The 13,754-nt window shown below is 42.6% G+C and overlaps 1 protein-coding gene across 2 annotated transcripts in view; it reads right to left on the bottom strand.

Moving 5' to 3' along the window:
* DUPD1 (dual specificity phosphatase and pro isomerase domain containing 1) overlaps window positions 1-13,754 on the bottom strand; it is a 53,945-nt gene that overhangs the window by 18,463 nt on the left and 21,728 nt on the right. Inside the window, exons 1-2 of one of the 2 annotated variants that reach the window (XM_032115662.1) lie at window positions 9,565-9,908; window positions 2,210-2,423 (exon numbers count right to left, since the gene is read on the bottom strand). In XM_032115662.1, the coding sequence (XP_031971553.1) occupies window positions 2,210-2,394 (185 nt within the window). In that variant the 5' untranslated portion in view covers window positions 2,395-2,423; window positions 9,565-9,908. Of the gene's footprint in view, window positions 1-2,209; window positions 2,424-9,564; window positions 9,909-13,754 lie in introns of those variants that run through there. The other variant, XM_032115663.1, reaches the window with a different exon arrangement.

Genomic DNA, 13,754 nt, shown 5'->3' on the forward strand with positions numbered 1-13,754 from the left:
GAATGAAGCACAGATGTGGAGGCTCTGAAGATAAACTCTGCATGTGTGTGTTCATTTGATTTTGTTGATGAGTTCCACCAAATTCTTTCAAGATCAACCTTAATTTAGCATGGCTTCAGATGCAAATACACCCAACATCTGTTCATGGCTTGTGGCATCTCTTTGGCCACCAGTTCTAATGCAAGATCTTAAAACAATACAAAAACCCTGCCACACTGAGGGGGTAAGCTGTTAGTCAGGAGTAAGATATGGAGCTGGCTCCAGCAAAGATATAGAGGTCTGTGGACTTTGCCTATTTCAAAGCAAATTTTAGTTATGGTAGTGAAAGGCTGCATCTTGCCTGCAGACCAGTTCTCCTCTCAGATTTTCTGCCGTGTCAAGTTTGCCCTAACCTGGCTGACAATAGTTGTTCTCCTTTAGGGAATCACATTTTCTGGTGAAGTTTTATTTCTGTTCCCCCCCACCTGCTCCTCACTTGTTTTTCTTTCTCCATCGGTTTTCTCATTCTTTTGTCTTGTCATGTGGGAGACTTGTTTTCCCTTGAAGCACTGTTGGTTTTCCTCCTGACTTAAGACCAGTCCCCTGCAGAAACACACTGCCCAGCATAAGGGGGTGTAGCTCTATGTACCTCTCAAGAAGCTTGTATTTCCATTCCTCTGGTTAATGTGTATGAAGTGCCAGGTGTGTGCTGTATTCAGAGTCATGCCTTCTAGCTTTTACTAAATTACAAGGTGTAAGAAGCCACTGCTATAGGAAGATTACAGGAAAGAGTCAGTGACTGCTGTCCTGGGCTGAGAGACTCACTTCTTGTGTGGTTAGAACCCTTTGTTCAGCAGGCACATTTAGTGCTTCATCACAGAGATTAGAGGGAAATTCTTCTAACAACTTCATTCAGAATAATTCTGCTGGTGATTCTAAACAATGAAGTAGGAAATAAATGCCAGAAGAGGCTGTTCTCTGTGGTGAATCTTGAGTTAGAAATATCTAACAGGAGGGGCAGGGTCAGATATGGATAGAAAAACTTAACCCTCTTTTCTTTTGTTCCTGAATCATTTGGACAGGCTGTTCCCATGGCTTAGTTTTTTTATCCCACACCACACACACACACACACACACACACACACACACACACACTCTCCCACCCTCATCTCTAGAAGTGGGAGCCCTGGCTTGGTTCAAGACCAGAACTCTTGTGTCTTTCTGTTGCCTCTGGCGCCACAGAAGTAATTGGTGGATGATATTAGGAGTCTTGTAACTTTCAAAGCTGTGTATCTTTCCTCTTTTATAAGCTGGCAACAGATGAATTTTAGGACCTTTTAAAAAATTATTGAGAACTTTGGAGCCAGTGGGGCTCCTACTTGTGTCTTTCAGTGATGATGTAAAAAATAAATGTCATGTTAGTGAAGGGTGTAGAGGAAAATGGGAATTGGACCAATAATGCCAAAGGGGTAAGAAAAGCTCTCTTGCTCCGCTCAGGGCTTGGGCTGGGGGGTTTTCTGATGGCATATCTCCTGCTGCAGCAGTCATCTCTGCTTCCTGGAATAGGCTGTTTCTAGTTTAGTCCTGTGCTCAGCAGAACCAAGTCTGTTTTGTGGGTTTGGTTTTTTTCCAAATCACACTTGGTCTGATCAGTGAGACACATCTCTACAGCTTTGCCTTCCTCAGGGTTCTGTTTGCTTTAATCTCTTGAGCAATTTGGAAATGCAGAGTGTTCCATGTACACAAGCACAGGCTTGGAAATGCAAAAATACCACTGCATGGTGAGCTGTCTCTTCAGTCACTTTTCAAGAATTACATTTTTGGCCTAAACCATCCTAAGGTGTAGCCAACACATCTAGGCCATGCTCTTCTGTGAGTGTAACTGTGGAATGACTTCCACTCACAGATAAATGACAAATTGCTCCTTGAAATGAACCATTTAAAAATAGATCATGATGGGCTTCAACCTCTGCAGCCTACACCGGTGCCACAGCCAGTGCTGTCGCTCTGTCTTTACCAGCAGACCCAGCTGCACTTACTCTGTGCTTTCCTGAAGCAGCAGTAACAGTCAGGGCCACGCTGGGCTCTGATTGCTCTGTAGAACTCTGGCATCTGCCAGTGGTTTCGAACACTTTGCTCTGTCAGTGAGCTGTGTTTAGTAGAGCTTGGTCATCCCCTATGTAGAGATGTATGGGGTATACTTATTGTCAGGGGTACTGTGTACACTTACTCGTCTCCTATGTAGAGGTTGGGCCAGACTTCATTGACGTGCGTGTACTTTGGGCATCCCTTCCAGAAGAGCCGCTCCAGTTCAAATGCACCTGGGGTACAATAGTCCTCATCAGGATCTACTTTGACTGCTGTGTATGCATTTTTCTTCCCAGCATTCCAGCTTCCTGATGACATCTTGTCCATGGAGTAGTGCTCTCAGGATGTGCAAGAAACTGGAATGCAACCAAAACAGAACATTAACCCAAGGAAGCACAAAGCAAGTGACTCTTGCTCCAGCTGTGGGATCCTGGGAGCAGCGCAGACCAGGTGTGATTGAGCATTGCACAAGACAGGTGAACCTGTTCTGTGGCAAACACAGACTTGCACCTGGATTTCTGCCTCTCCTGAATGAGGTGAAGAATATGTTGTTGGATGAGCTCACCAGCAGTGGGAACAAAACCCAAAGGTTTGTGATTATTGAAATTCAGCCTCTGCCAGGAATTTGTTTCCTGAAAAATCCACTAGTAAAACTTTGGTAGGTTTAGCAGCCTAGGGATCTAAAGCACCTATGGGAACTGAGTGCAAATTTAAGTTATTGGGGTTTTTTATCATTAACTAAGACTCTCCTAACGGCTTGTCCTTTGTGATTTTCAGCAATGTAGGGAGATGAAATGTGTCTATCCAAGCAAATGTTGCATGTACCGTTCTACTCTCTTCTACTTGTCTTTTTCCTGTGTTGCCAGTTGCAGATTCCCTATCTGCTGTATCTCCCTGTGGGCTCTGTTTTGGTTTCTCCTCCTGGGCTCTCTGATGTCTCAGGGTAGCAGTTGCTCATGTCTCTTATTCCCTTGAAGGGAGAAGTTGAACCCTGTGGTTCTGAAAGAGACTTGTAACAACATGTGGAGTTGGGCTTGATCTTATGAACTGTGCAAGTAGAGCCTGCCAAAAATCCACCTTTCTTACAGGCAGTGAACCCTGTAGTTGCTCCCAAAATTGTTTTTTGTGTTGCTTGCTGAATGTTTGTGTCCTTTTAATTCCAAAAATCTGGCTAATGCCTTCATGCGGCTATTGTAGAGCTCTCCTGAAAGCAGGATGTCCATTTTTCACTGACATCCCACGTACCCATGGGGTTTGTTTGCTCAGTTTGGGCTCTTTTGTGCCTGTCATGTTCTGTTTCTCTACAAAGCTTGAAAAAGCCAAATGACTCCTGTTTTCTGACTCCAAAGCTGTGTAAGATTGTGGAGTCCATTTTTGTTTGGCAAGTGTACACCTTTGTTCAAAAATTGGCCTGCTTTCACTGGCAAGGGGATCTATCTTTCAGCCAAGCTTCTTAAAACATAATGATGATGTTTAGCTAAGTGGTCCTCTCTTGAGATTTTTAAAGGGCTCTGAGAATTCCAGCTTGTAGCAAATTTACTTTGGGATTGTCTTGCACGCCTATGTGTAGTACCTAGTCCCATCTCTCTGCCCCAGTAGCCAGGCCCTGGGAGAGCCTTTTTCCTTCCCATGCCAGAATTATGCTAATTCTACATGCAGACTCAGCAGTGTGTAGATGATATTTGTCTGTCAGAGATACTAATCTAAGACAATCTGAGTTGGGAGTGATTAGGTTGTTATCTAGAACTTGATAAGAACTGCTATTTGTCTAGTAGGGAATTATCTTAACTGAGAGCCTGTTGCCTTGATGCTGAAGGACTGACTACTTTTATTCATGGCTCCATAAAATGGGGTGGAGGAAAGGAAGGGAAGAAGAGAAAGCAATGTAATCAGTAATCACAGTTGGTGGCCACAGTGCATTGATTTGTTACACCTCAGAACAGGGTAATTACATCTGCAAATAATAGTCTGTGGTACTGGAACACCGGCACAGTTTGAAGCTTGGTTAACATTCTGAAAACTCGACCACTGCTGAGAAATCTTTGTTTCTGTCTGTCCTGGGAAGCCATATGCTCCCTGAACTTTCAAGTACACTATGTTCTTTTATGCCTTGCCAATGTTATCTGCTGTGGGGATTTCTAAATTGAATTAGAGCACAGGAGAGCATCGGTTGAAATTCCTCTAATAAAACATGCATTTCAGATTTGACTCTACACTATGTAAGAAGTAACAGAACTTAACTAGGAGGAGGGGAAAGTGGGCAAAAGGGCTGGTTGGCTACTTAAACTCTGGAAATAATTGTCACGAAGCATTTGGTTGGGGGCAAGAAGGGCTTATGTCTTCCCAGGAATCAAAGATGTCTAACCTGATCTCGTATTAGATGTTCTATGTACACCAAACAGAGCTCCAGGAAGACTATTCCCTAGGCCAGCCCTCTTGGAATTAAAAGAGAAAAGTAGATTGGATTTTTTTGGAGTGGTTTTTCTTAATGCTGTTGTGGGTATAAGGGATGAATGTTTAGCACAAGCCCAGGCAGGGAAAGCTCAGATGTCTTTGGCAGACCTAATGAGGAGAGGAGACCATCTCTTGCAGAGCATTCACCCAGTGCAGTCAGATGGCAGCCAGATTGCAGGGTTACCTCTGTACAGGCTTGTTGGAGCAGGCTCCCACCCCTTGTGGTGCTTCATTTGGGCTATAGATGAGTTAGTGCAGGCTGAATGATGTACCAGTACTGTGCCAGCTTGGCAGTCACTTTGTGGCACTGCACTGTGTTGGAGACACACAACCTTAGATCACAGAATAGTCTGAGTTGGAATGGAACTACAAGGATCATTAGGTGAATGGCCCACATGGAGATTGTGAGCCTGGCATTATTAGCACCTTGCTCTGACCAACTGAGCTAATCCCAGGGTCATTTAGAAGCTCTCTGGAATAGGGACTGTCCTTTTGTCCTTTGCATAAAGAACTCTGCACCCTGCTTGCTTCTGGAAGTGCTGCTTCAGGAGAGCCTTTTTATTTCATGGGGGAGGGATGAAAAGTCAGCTGGCTGTGGACTGCCCTTGTCCCAGAGGGGTTCTCCCCAGCAGGAAGGTTTGAGCCCAGCTTCACGGCACAGTGAGGAACAGAGCCCCGTATCTGGGGCCAGGAGTTCCCTCCCAGTGAGGCAGGGCAGTCTGCGGCCCATCCCACTCTTTCCCTGCGCCCAAAGCACAGCTTCCTTCTTGCTCTGCTGGCCTGTGCCAAGGCCAGGCCGTGGGAGCTGATGTGACATGCCCGTTCCCTCTCTGTGACACCCATGGTGGCTGGCTGGACCCAGGGGTGGGCCCTGCAGGTGCTCAAGCCGGCGAGATTGTGACTGCTGAGCCCAACATCCTGTGGGTTCTGCCACTCGATCCAGCGTGTGCACGGAACACTGAACTGCCAGCGCTCCCCAGTTCTGCCGTCATGGACTTAAGGGTATTATCAGAACAAGGATGATAAAAATCCAGTCATCTGCATTTTTATACCCTAATCTTGCTCTTCATAAATAAGACCAAAGTGCATGTTATCTAATAAATTTTATTTGTTAATCACTTGGATGGCTGGAATATTTGTCCCCCTTGGGTTATATGTATATAAATGAAAATATTGTTAGAGATTTCACAAAACGGTAATTCAGAATAATGGAGACTTAATCCTCTTTTCATTAGTGAGCCACTTCAGGACATACACTGTGGTAAATTACACTGCATTTTAAGTCATTCTCAAGTGCTGTGCACTAGAAAAAAAAACATTAAACTAGTTTTGCATTGATAGAAGTAATTGTGTGGCTAATTTGGATAAGCAGCATGCATTAGGAACAGCAAAGGAATCTCTTCTTTATGTTCACTATCTACTCTACAGCTGCCAGATGGAATTTCTTATACAGCTCTTTAGCTTTTTTTATTTTCTTTTTAACAAAGCAGGGAGGAAGGAAGGAAAGTGCAAGGGGGTGGAAAAAAGGAAAATCTGCCAGTCTATCTGCTGTTTAATTCAGAGCATGAACACAGTCTAGTGGCAGGAGCACTAATATAGCAGTGAAAGATTTGCCTTCTGCACTATGTTTGGAGTCCCTTGAACTACTCAAATTAACCCAAAATTTCCAGTAAAGCCCTGTGAAGTCATAGAACGTAGTGGCCCATTTTCAAATCTTTCGATTGAAGGGATGTCTAATCCCACCACAAGATTTGTAGGGGTAAAATAATGCTTTTGGAAATGTCAGTCATTAGCTCTACGGTTTGGTAATCCCACAGATGGGGGAGGAAAACTGAGCTTTCTATCTAGAGGTGAACATCCGAGCCTCGGTGGAGCTGTTACATTTCTAATGCTGGTTTGCCACGTGTAGTGGAAGTTTCTGAGTACTTTGAGACTGAAAGCTATAAGTCATTAGCTACATAACAAAATACTATGTTTCTTAATTTTTTTGGCTCAACGTGCTGTGCAAGCCCTAGTGCTGTGTATAAAGATGCCAAACAATTTGGCAAGATTTATGCCTGGGAGTTAAGATCCAAGTCAGCTATAGAGACTTAAAAAGAAAAAAAACAGGCATGCACAGACAAGGACAGCATTTGCCTTTGTCCTGTGCAAGGGCCTATATATCCTTTCCTTTTCTGCACCCCTCCCTGGCACAGGGGGTTCCTCCACCACTGCTGTTGTCCCAACCATACGTACTCTGGCTGCCAACCTGTAGCTGTGTTTGAGTGCCTGAAGCTTCAGCTCCTCAATAAAGTTGGAGCCTAGTGGCATTGGTACAAATACGCAATGAGAGAGGCTAAACAAGTAAAAAGTGGGAAGAAAATGGAGAGAAGACAATTCTCCTTACTCTTTCCTTCAGAAGTATTAGCTGTTCTGTCAGGCTGAGCACAGGGCTTCCTTGCCTTAATGCCGACTTCAGTCCTTATTTATATAGCAGAATAGTTTAAATTCTTTGCCACCCATGTTTCCTGCTCTTGAAAGTTCTCCTAGCTCCTATGACATTGATCACTTGTGCTAGTGGTGCTTCTGATGCTGGCTTTATTAAATTTAATTTGGTGTGCACAAGTGTACTTGGTTTTGTACTCAGAGTTGTCTAAAAGCTACTTCTCCTTGAAAATACCAGGCAATCACAAATTTATCTGGTTTAGCTGGGAAGCAAAAGTTTTCAGCATTTAGCAAACACCTAAATATACAACCTGTTTGTAAATGTGGAGGCAGATTTTAATCTTATTCCTCTTCTGATGCTTTCAGATTTTGCTTCCTACCTGTTTCCTCATGTCAGGTCTGTAAAAGGAGTGGAGTCATGATATCATCAGAAGTTTTTTCCAAAGATGCCAAGGGAAGGAAAGAAAACCACCTATCAGCACTGAGCCTTTCATGAGGAGTCTACAAGAGTAATGACATATCTACTAGGCCTTATACCCATCTCAGTGCAGTAGGAGATAAACACAGTGCCCTTGAAATTAGTTGGGGGTTTGACCCTCAAAACTGGAGACTGAAGTAGTTAATCTACTGCCAAGAACACTATATTCAGCAGAAGAACAAAAATGTGCAAAAAACCCGTGTAATTTTGATTGAGAAATCATTTTTGTGCATGAAGAGCTTGTTACTAAGAAATTACTCCCATTTTCTTTTCTGATGTTGGATAGAGGGCTGAGTTATTTGAATGTTTTTATTTATCAGGCAGAATTCAACACTGTTGAAGTTGCTGGACTTCTATCTTCCAGGGAGTAAAAACTGAGACCTTCTTGCCTTCTAGACAACTGCAAAACTAAAGGTTTTATTTTTATTTACTTCATTCTTTCAGTTTAATAACCATCTTAGATAAGAACTTCACAGAGGAACAACGTTTGTAACAAGTGTGTACAAGAGGGAGGGAATCAAGAGAAGGTAAGGATGGAGAATACCAGTCCTACACTTTCAAAAAATGTGCAAAAGACTCGAATCTAGTTTAGTAACTATCTTCAAGTAAGCACTTGCTCAGTGCTGAAGGCAGACAAAAATCAGATCTAATGACTGAGAGTCTTCAGAAAGAGTGAGGGAAGATCTACTCAGCAAGTTCTTGAATTTTTAAGAAATGTTCTGTTCTTCCATTTCCAGCCCACATGCCAGATGCATACCTCCCTTCAGGGTGAAAAAGTACTTGCCCTTTTTGAGTATGACTAAGCAGAGTGCTGTTTTATAAACTGGAAAGTTCTTGCAGAAGCCAATGCACATGTCTGGAGCAGTGTTTGCACTTAGGAGGAGGGTAAACAGTGCTTTGGTTTCTAAGCTTTTTGTAACTCAAAGTACATCAGTTGAGCTGAGAGCTGGTCAGCTGCAGTAACAAAAGCTTGCTTTGTCAGATGATTTCATGAAATGAATTGAAAATGGTGCTCCCTGACATGCCACCCCGTGCTGTTTTGCTCAGACTCCAAAGGCTGGCAGCAGCCATGAAGAGCTGCGTGCTTCCCCTGTAACCTCACACTTGCTGCACCCCAGGGTACTGCAATGAGCTGTGGCGCTGCAAAGGTTCCTTGGGTGGGGTTGTGTCTTGCTTTGTTTGGTTGGGGTTTTTTCCCTAACACTAGGCAAAAAAGGTTAATTTTTTACAAATACTTCTTGTGATGGAGAAGTCTTTAAAAAAATATTTCTCTAAAAGATCCCTCAAAGAATTTAGCAAATTTCAAAACTGGATTCCTCAGGTACCTGAAGGATACTTAAGCAAAAAGTACAATCCTGTGTTCCCTATTCCTGTCCTAGTCTTCATCAAAATTCATTTACTTCAGTTTCTTTATTTTACCCCTGCGTTCTTATGCTTAAAGCATTCATGGACTGTAAAATAGTTCATCTATTGCAGTCATCTTTAAACAGCTTAAAACCAGAATAATTGTAGCCTCTGTGCAATTATTTCCCAGACCCTCCTGCTGTGAATATTCAAAACTAACCAGTTATTTCAGCGAATTTCTAAGCCACATATGACTTTTTAAAAACTTACTTTTGCCCTCATTCTTTATTGTTGACTGGACTGGTTAATTGAAAACAGATTAAGCTGAGATTTTATTAAATATTATGAGAGTGTCCAAAGAAACTTAAAACACAGCATCATCTGAGAGAATTTTAATTCAATTGGAAAAGCTAGATTTGACTGGAGGGTGGAACAATTATTGAAGAATAGGCAAAATATTTTGGGACAGATGTTACAAATCTTAAAAAATTGCATTTTCATTCGTAACTTTTAAATTGAAATTATCTCCAAGATAGTTACACTTTCGGCACCTAATTTCCTAATTTATAAAGTGATTTCTGTAATACGACAAATTTGGTTTTCTAAAGTTATACATTATACTTTCAAAACCTTTTTGACTCTGTAATAATTTTTTTTTCTCTGCAACAAGCTTATGAAATTAATAGTTACCTTGGCAAGTTTTCCAGTTCTCAGTCCTCTCCCCGCTTTACTAAATAGGTTATAAAAGGAAGAAAAAAGGAGCAGAAGTATAGGAAATGTATATTGCTTAGCCTTACCTGTAAGCTTAGGTGGGTGCTGTAGGTAACTGGGTCTTGTGAAGTGCGGCAGAACGACAAAAGAAACCTTACTAACTTTGCAGCTAGAGTCTATTTTTAGAGGAGGATTTGCTGACTCTGACCTTGAGTGCTACCCACTCCAAATGACGATCTTTACATCTGCTGGTAAAACTATTCCCTGATGTGACCTGAAACATTAAACCTGGCAGTTTAGTTACCTAGTCTTGGTATGACTAAGATAACATGATGCCTGCATGTTGACTATAATAAAACAAACTTCATCTTTGATGTTGTCCCCTTGTCAAGGCCGGTGCTATGTTTGCTGCTGCATGTGGGTGAGGAGCACTGCACTGCTGTTTCCCGTCATGCTATACACAAGTGATTTGGCACTGGCACAACAATGGGCAATGGGAGAGGTAGCATCCTGACAAGGTCCTTTTCTCTTGTATGTGCACCACCAGAAAACCATGTTCCCCTACCTCTTGTCTTGCCTTTCTCCAACACTTTCAGTACCTATCTGACTTACAAAATGCCTTTCCTTGCTGAGAGACCGACGTGCTGCTCAGCACTGCTCAGTTCTGGTAACATGAACACAGCTCACCAAAAAGAGGCAGAGGTGCACCCTCCAACCTTTCAAAAATTCTCTACTTCCCTAAAGAGCTCCATGCCTTCCTGCTGAAGAAAGCCTAAAACTTTCCCTGGTAAGTCACAGCCAGGTTCATTGAAGATCAAAGGTGGGTCCCCCAGTGTCAGAGTCACAGCTCTTCCACTCCAGTACTTTGTCTGCTGTGAATGGTGACCTTCATGGCCACGGGGCTGAAGGGCTCAGGGATCACACATGAGAGCTGGTACACGACATCCTCTGCATGGGCATTTGTTCTGCAGCAAACCTTGCCTCAGAGCTGCAACTCACATAACAGCATTAGGAGGAGGAGATTTTGGTGCTGCTGGAGTTAGGCTTGCAATGACCTAAGATCTAGCTGTCATGTGAGCATTGATATTTCTTAAGAGAAATTCTTCAGATCTGTTGCCTTCTGCCTGGGAGTGGAAAAAAGAGGCAAAAAGACCAGTCAGGGCAAGAATGTGGTACTGGAAGTAGCCCTTTGGTCTCTGGACCTCTTTCCTCCTGTTGAGTTGACCATACTGGGAATGATCTATCTGAGCAGACCTGCATGCACTGCTTGCCTATCTTTCTGGCTCACAGTGCTCTCTACTGTCACACCAGTGCCTGCAAAAAGCAGGCATCTATTGATGGAGACCTATTGTGGAATCTTTTTCATGTCTTGCAAGAGCAGAAACAGTCTTCTGTGACTGCAAATACCTGTGCCCTACCAAAGATTCAAGTGGCCTGAGCTTTTTTTCCAAAGTATCCAAGTCCCACAGTAGTTGCCATTAATTTTCAGTGGGACACAAATTCCTGACTCTGTCAGTTATTTTTAATGTTGCTTTAAATCCTTTCAATCGCCTTTGTCATCCCGTCTGTTTAAAAGATAAAAGTTCATCCCAGAAGGACCAGGGCCAGACTTGGTCATGGCCTGTGGCTAATGCTGCAGTACAGATGTGGAGTAATAAACAGTTTCAGTTCAAGTTCTGGGCAGTGGATCTGCTGCTGTTTCATGCTAACAGCATCACTCCAGCCAAGTTTCTGCATTACAGAGCAGCCAAGCTCCTCCCTGCCAATTACTCAGATAGTCACTCTTAAAATGAGAAAGAGCTTGGATGCTAGAAACCTGCTGTGCCTTCTAAGTTATATTGTAAGGTTGTTGTGCAAATTAATTCTTTACTGATAACAGAGAAACTTTGTGGAGAAGGAGATACAGACCTCATATAACAGAAACTCGCAGCAGTTTCTTTATCCCTGCAGGTGACCTGGTATAGGTAACATGGGTAAGATGATCCAGCAGACTGGCAGTGCTGGTGAGAGGAGGCTGCTCTGTGAGGGATGGGCAGTGGTCTGTTGCTTGTCTTTGACCAAGGTTGTTTTTCTGATGTCAGATCAATAGCATTACAGTGTTTTGTGATATTGTTATTTTCAGGAAGGCATGTGAAAAAAGTATTTTTCTGTCTGAATGGCTGTCAAAACAGTATGAGCCCTTGTTCCCTTCTCTCTGTAGGGTCCTGAGAACATGTGCAGAAGATCACTCACCTCCTGGAAAAGTCACAGAATGGGTAAGATTGGAAGAACCACAGTGGGTCATCTGGTCCAACCTCCCTGCTCAGGGTCATCTTAGAGCACATTGCACAGGATTGTGTCCAATTTTTGAGACTAGTTGTTTGTGTTTCCATTAGTTTTGTTTTTGTTAACTAAAAAATCGTAGCTGCTGAGATGTTTCGACAGTGGCCAATGACTTGGAGTGCTTTGAGCCTGGACACATAGAAAACACAGGAGGAAGGCTCTTATTTTGGAAGAGGTAAGGACCTGTCTTCTGGAAAGTTGGATTGTTACCTTGAACTCCTAAAAACGGATGTGTGCCGTGTTACTGGTGATTTCTGAAAATCTTGGCCAAACTGATGGTGGTGGTGCTTTGAAATGCAGATCACTCCCCATTCCTGGAGCCTTGCCTGCATCCAGCATGTTCGTGTTCCATGTGCAGATCCCTGCTGCCGGGGGTCAGCTCCCAAGGGCAGTCACCCACTGGCCACAGGTGCCACTGACACTTTCTGTGGAACAAGAGTATGGAACTGTGGGAAGGATGAAAACTAAAGTCCCATCCAGAGGGAAGGGTAGGGAAGAGGATAAAAAAAAAGAAAAAGCTGCTTTTTTTTCCCCTAAAAAAAATCTTAGAAGGAATGAGTCTCTTCAACAAAGAGAAGGAAAAGGGAAAGAAATTGTAGATTTCTGGCCAGACCACACTAGAGCTATAGTTGGAAAAATCTGACACACTAAGACTTCAAATTTTTATGTTCGTTTAAAGAAAAAGCTTTGAATAAAGTTCTGCTTTAGTAGACTTCCCTCCCCCATTCCAACCTGGTAAACTGGAAGATTTCCTCTTCGCTACAAAATATGCTCTTATTTGGAAAAGCTGGGTTTTTAACAATTTCATGGGAAGAATAAGTATATAATTATATAAGATTGTCCTAATGGACATTTGCAGCTGTACTGAGATGCTAACAGCATGCAGAAACCATTATGTTTCCAGTTGTTTGGCAAAAGTTAAGAAACCTTATATATATATATATATATTTAAAGTTAACTGTAAAGTAAGTCCAGATGGTTCTGTCTCACACAGACAAGCAGTCTTCAAACTAGACATATAGTTGTAGCCTGGCTATAACTTGTTTTGATTACTGCAGATAGGCAGAAATGCTTTAAATGACTGCACTCTCCTCACAAAATGCTGCGTGCCCTTGATTCTTGCTGAAGTCAACTGGCATTTATACAGCACTACATAAAACTTGTCTGACAATACCTTGCGTGCAGGAGTATCTCGCTGGGCGTTACTCGTTTAATTTCTCTTTGTACTGAAGTATTGCTTAATGGCCCCCATCGGGGTTAGGGCTCTGCTGAGACAGGCACTGCAGACCCATAAAACAAAAATGACAATTGCTGCCCTAAGTAACCTACTGTTTGAGCCTGGGTTTGTGCTTCCCTCTTCATCTCCCAGCTACAGATTGCCAGAAAATATTGGTTATATGCTTATTTTTGATTGATGTATTCAGAGTTTTATTTGATTCTTTAATAAGCACTGTCTGTTGTGTTCATTACTTCATTTCAGCCAGACGTCAGTAGTGTTGCTGCTATCAGCAGGGGAATCAGAATTATGTTGACTTGTGAGGCCATTCTGCAAATCAAATCAAAGGGGCAGCTTTGCTTCACAGAGCAAGGATTTCAGTGTCTGAAAGTTTTAAGCTGACACATTAAGGATCATTTCTGAAAGTCTGAAAATAGGAGAAACTGAAAGGTCCATCAGAAATTATAGATTCGTGGTATGTCACTTTTTTATGTTTTGTGGTTTTCTTTTTTTACTCAGTAAGCAAATGCTCTTGTAGATAAAGGCTGGTGTTGTTTGTCCAAGTCATGTAACAAGTAGACATACTGTTTTATGAGCTTCTTAGGCATTATTGCCAAGAGGGTAATTTGGATTTGACCTGATACGAGTCAGATTTACTGACCGGTGCATCTCTTGCTATGTCTGTGACAGGGCTAATAGCCCAGCATAGTGGCTGTGTTTATAAGAGAGTATGTGGGT

Source organism: Corvus moneduloides, chromosome 8, assembly GCF_009650955.1.
Source record: "Corvus moneduloides isolate bCorMon1 chromosome 8, bCorMon1.pri, whole genome shotgun sequence".
In the NCBI taxonomy this organism is placed as follows: Eukaryota; Metazoa; Chordata; class Aves; order Passeriformes; family Corvidae; genus Corvus; species Corvus moneduloides.